The sequence below is a fragment of the Helianthus annuus genome, chromosome 16, assembly GCF_002127325.2.
Source record: "Helianthus annuus cultivar XRQ/B chromosome 16, HanXRQr2.0-SUNRISE, whole genome shotgun sequence".
NCBI classification, from domain to species: Eukaryota; Viridiplantae; Streptophyta; class Magnoliopsida; order Asterales; family Asteraceae; genus Helianthus; species Helianthus annuus.
Window position 1 is genome coordinate 166,321,293 of NC_035448.2, and position 5,016 is coordinate 166,326,308.

Sequence of the window (5,016 nt, forward strand, 5' to 3'; positions counted from 1 at the left end):
CCTTTGTGAGGAACTTCAGAATTGGAATGTACCAACAGGGTTCTTCCCCTGTGATGGCGGACACTTCCCGGGGTTCTATGGAGGGCGCTTGTAATGTTTCTACCTTTACTTCCCTTTCCATACCAGAGGTGGCGAGCTTGTTCAGGGCATCAGCTATTTGGTTTTTTCCTCGATGAACGTGATTAAGTGTGACACTGTCGAAGGAAGCTATGAGTTCCTTGGTCTTGGGTAAATATTTTGCCCTCGTTTCATCTTTGGCTTCATAGGTTTCGTTCACCTGATTATTGACTAACAAAGAGTCAACATATGCGTCGACCCTTGTTGCTCCCATATATTGGGCCATTCTCAAGCCCGCAAGTAGCGCTTCATATTCTGCTTCGTTGTTGGAGTTTTCAAAGTTAAACCGGATGGACTCTGTTATGTCTTGAGGCCCACGTCGGATCCTTTTCCACTGGAAGATCCGTCGGTGTATAATTTCCAGGTTTGCCTGGCTGTGCTGGACTCTGTTATGTCTTGAACCGCGGGATCTTGTATTACTTCTCCTTCGGGAATCTCAGCCAAGAAATCAGCGATCACTTGTCCCTTAATTATTGTTCGCTTTCAATACTCAATATCGAGGGCTCCCAACTCTATTGCCCATTTGGCCAACCTTCCTGAGATTTCATGCTTGTGCAAAATTTGATGTAGCGGATAATTTGTTAAGACTTGTACACGGTGCCCTAGAAAATATCTTCTGAGATGCCGGGTAGCGTGGACTAGTGCCAGTACCAACTTTTCAAGTGTTGGATACCGCGTTTCTGGTCCTGCAAGAACTCGGCTGATGTAGTATATGGGTGTTTGTTTTCCATCCCTTTCTACCATAAGTACCGCGCTTACCGCGTTGTGAGCTGCCGCCAGGTACATTTTTAAGAGTTCTTCTGGGTATGGCGCTTTCAACATGGGTAATTTTTCAATGAACTGCTTCATGTCTTGTAAAGCCTCTTCTGCTTCACTGGTCCACTTGAAGTTTTTCTTGTTAAGGCAATCTTTCAACGTCTTTATGAATGGCAAAGATCTCTCGGCGTGTCTTGCCAGGAATCTGTTTATAGCCACTAGACGCCCATTTAACGCTTGTGCCTCTTCTAAAGTATTGGGGGAGGGCATTCGCGCTATGGCGGCTACCTTTTCCGGTTAGCTTTAAAACCGTCCCGGGTGACCCCCACTCCTAAGAATTTGCCTTCTTCTACCCGAACGAACATTTCTTGGGGTTGAGGTTGATGTTGTATTCTCTCAGCTTTTGGAAGGTTTCTTCGATGTCTTCAAGCATTTGCTTTTCCTCTCTGCTCTTTATTACTAAGTCGTCGACATATACTTCCAAATTTCTGCCAATTTGTTTTTCGAAAGCCTTGTCCATGAGGCGTTGGTATGTGGCTCCGGCATTTCGTAGACCAAAAGGCATTTTGGTATAGCAAAAGATGCCACATCGGTGTGAAACGCCGTTTTCTCTTCGTCTTCTCTTGACATTTTGATCTGGTGGTAGCCCTTATAGGCGTCTAAGAAACACTTGTCCCTATAAGGGACCAGAGAGTCAACCTTGAAGTCTATCTCAGGCAGCGGATAAGCATCTTTAGGGCATGCCTTGTTCAAGTCTTTGAAGTCGATGCACATCCGCCATGTGCCATCTGGTTTCTTAACCATCACGGGGTTTGATACCCATGTGTGATACTTTGTTTCTCTAAGAATTCTAGCTTCGACCAGCTTTTGTACTTCTTTGACTACCAGTGCTTTTCGATCAGGAGCCATACTACGTTTACCCTGTGTGATTGGCTTGATGTCCGGGAGTGTTGCCAACTTGTGCTTTGCCTTATCCCGGGGTATCCCAGTCATGTCAGAGTGTTCAAAAGCAAAGATATCGGCATTCCTCCTCAGCAATTGTTTTAGGTTGTTTTTAACCTCAAGAGAAAGGCTATCTCCTATTGTCACTGTTTGCTCCGGATGGCGTGTGCTTAAAACCCACCTTTCTGTGCCAATGGCGCCAGTAGGTCCTTGACGGCACCTCTTGGTATCCAAAACTTCTCCCAGCTTGTCCCGGTATACCGTTGCAATCCCCCGCGGGGTGGGGAACTTCATGAACCCCCGCGCCATGGAAACTACAGCGTCAAGCTTTCCCCAGGTAAACCTTCCAATGATTACATTGTGGTAAGACTCAACGCGTACCACAAGAAATGTGAGGAGTATGGTTCTTTCTCGAGGGGTTTGTCCAAATGTAACTGGGAAAGTAATTTGTCCGATTGGATCAACCTTTTCATCGTTGAACACTTTAATAGGGGCGTGTACTGATTCGAGCAATTTTCTGTCTTCTAGTTGCATTCTGTTAAAACAGTGCTCATAGATGATGTCTTCAGAACTCCCGGTGTCTAGTAAGATTCTTCTCATATTGTAGTCGCCTACCGCGGCGGATATGATTAGGGGGTCGGTGGTGAGGTGCAGATCCTCTATGCGTGGTTCGATTGTCATGGTTGCCAGCATCCAGGGTTCGAGTGTGGAGAAACTCCGCTTTGCTCCCTTTCCCTTGTCGGCGTATACCATATTCAGCTCCCACTGTCTTTTGCCCGCCCCTTTGTTAGCCTCTTCTTTGTTGGGTGGCGGGCCTTTCTTTATATCTCGCACCAGGTGGGCCAACTTACCCGCCTTTACAAAGTACTCAATTTACTTCTTCAACTGATAGCAATCGTTGGTATCATGGCCGCTTCCCTTGTGATATTCACGGTATTTACTAGTGTCTTTGTTGGGAGCATCCTTCAACGGCTTGGGAGGATTAAATTTGAGGTTTTCGGAGGCCAGGATTTCTACTGGTGTTTTACTTAAATTAGGATAATCAGACTGCGGCTTAGAGGAGGATTCATTTCTCAAATGTGAAATCCGGGATCTATCATACCGCGAGTCTGATCTGTCACTCTTTTGGTACCTATCTCCTCTACCCTTGCCCTTAGAGCTCCGCTGCTCTCTGTCGTCTTGATTTTTCTGGGCTTCCTTTTCCTGTTAGCCGCATGACTGGCTGCCACAGTTTTTTCTTGTGTGACATACACCTTGGCTATCCTCAGGATTTCTTCTCTGGTGGAGGGCACACCATCCCTTCCACAGAGTGTCCTTAATAGCTCATCATCGTTTACTCCTTGTACGAAAGCGCTGCAGGCCAAATCGTTTGTAACACCTGGGATCGCCAGGCTCTCTTTATTAAATCTGACGATAAAACTCTCAACAGTTTCATTGTCTCTCCGACGAATGTGAAGTAGTTCGTTTCGATCCTTTGTGTGCCTTCTCTGTTGGCTGAATTGCAACGTGAACTTGGCCTCTAAGTCTTCAAAGCTATCGATTTCTCCGATGGGTAGACTATCCCACCAGACCCGTGCTGCTCCTACCAGTGTTTGGACAAACATTTTGCACCAAAGGGGCATGGGCCAACAGGCTACTTTTCCGGCGCTTTTGAACAGGTTGAGATAGTCATCAGGGTCACCTAGACCATCGTACTTGCCCACGGTTTGAGGCATCTTGGGTTTTTCCTTGATTGGGGCTTCAGCTTTTCTTCTGGTGAACTTGGACTTGAAAGTAGCGTCCACTGGTTTGTAAGGTCTAGTGAGATCGTCATCTTCAACGTTAATGGGTTGTACTGGAGGGGTTGCTCCACCCTGGCTGGTTCCCTGAGTGATAGGGGGTTGGGCCGAGGTAATGTTTAATGTGGAGCTGGGACCCCCGTTTGGAGAGAAACTATCACACCCTGACTTTTGCGGAAGCGTGATTATGTGTGACTTGCTTAATATCATTGCATTCAATCATAACAACAACTATATGATAAAACGGAAGATGTTCATCCATTAAATAAGTTTTAAAAACATAACAACATTGTTTTAAAACATAGAATTCAAATTCGAGTATAAACCATGCTACTTGTTTTTAGAGTTCACGAGGACTCGACAAAAGACATTAAATAAAACCAGGCTTTGGATGATGTGTCTCGTCTAGGATAAGACACACTAACCAAACCCTAAGACCATGGATGACATCTTTTATTCTCAAACAACACTTGGAACTTCTGAACGCCCGCCAGATCCACATTTAATTCGCTGAAATACATGTAGTTTGAAAACATCAACAAAAGTTGAGCTAGTTCATGGGTGTTTGAATAAACCTTTGAAATCGTTGTAAAAATGTATGTATGTTTGTAAAACCCCGGTATGAAAGCAACAATGAAAACAGATCATTAATGGTTTGCAAGGCCATTAATATGTGTGACGTGATGCAGGATGACTCAAACCTAGCAAATTTGTCTCTGGCAATAAGACATAGTCACCTCGTGGGCCACCCTGGTCCACACGGGTGTGGGCTCGCTACACCCAAATAGATCTATCACTCATGTCCCTCGGTCCTACAAAGAGGATTGATGGTCTTAAGCGTCGTACCCACCATTCACATGATCTAGCAATAACCTTCCTTAGCTAACCATACCACGTATAAACGTTTGTAAACAGTTTGTAACATGTACTTCACCCCCGAAGTTATAAAACCGAAAACAGTTAAAGAAAAGGGGGAACATGAACTCACAGTCTTGCGTCTTCTTATCACCGTAACTCAAGCTTCTTCCGATAAACACGACTACCTACAACGTACTATGATCTATTAGACGAGCGGGTCGTGCCTTGACTTAGTATTAATTAGTGTCTTTGAGTTACGTTTCTTCGGGTCTCAAATATTATTTCAAGTTATAATTATTTGTTAAAATATTAAATATTTTAACTTAAGTTATATTTATTAAATTTTGGAATAATTGTTAAAACAATATATTTTAACTTAATACCTTTCAAGTATTTATACTTGTATTTCCTTCCCAAGGATGGGTGTATTCGTATCCTTATATTTGTATATTTTTGTCTCGTATCGGTGTCGTATCCGGAGTGTATTTATACGTACGAGAATACGTATCTTTATTGTATTTAAGTATTCTTTATACTTAACTTCGTATTAATTCTTCCGGAATAA

The 5,016-nt window shown here is 43.9% G+C and overlaps 1 protein-coding gene across 1 annotated transcript; it reads right to left on the reverse strand.

The window, feature by feature from the left end:
• Positions 1-1,332: 1,332 nt before the first annotated feature.
• LOC110919908 lies at positions 1,333-2,568 on the reverse strand. The gene has a single exon (XM_022164156.1). The coding sequence runs from the start codon at positions 2,566-2,568 to the stop codon at positions 1,333-1,335; it is 1,236 nt and encodes a 411-aa protein (XP_022019848.1).
• Between the last annotated feature and the right edge of the window lie 2,448 nt (positions 2,569-5,016).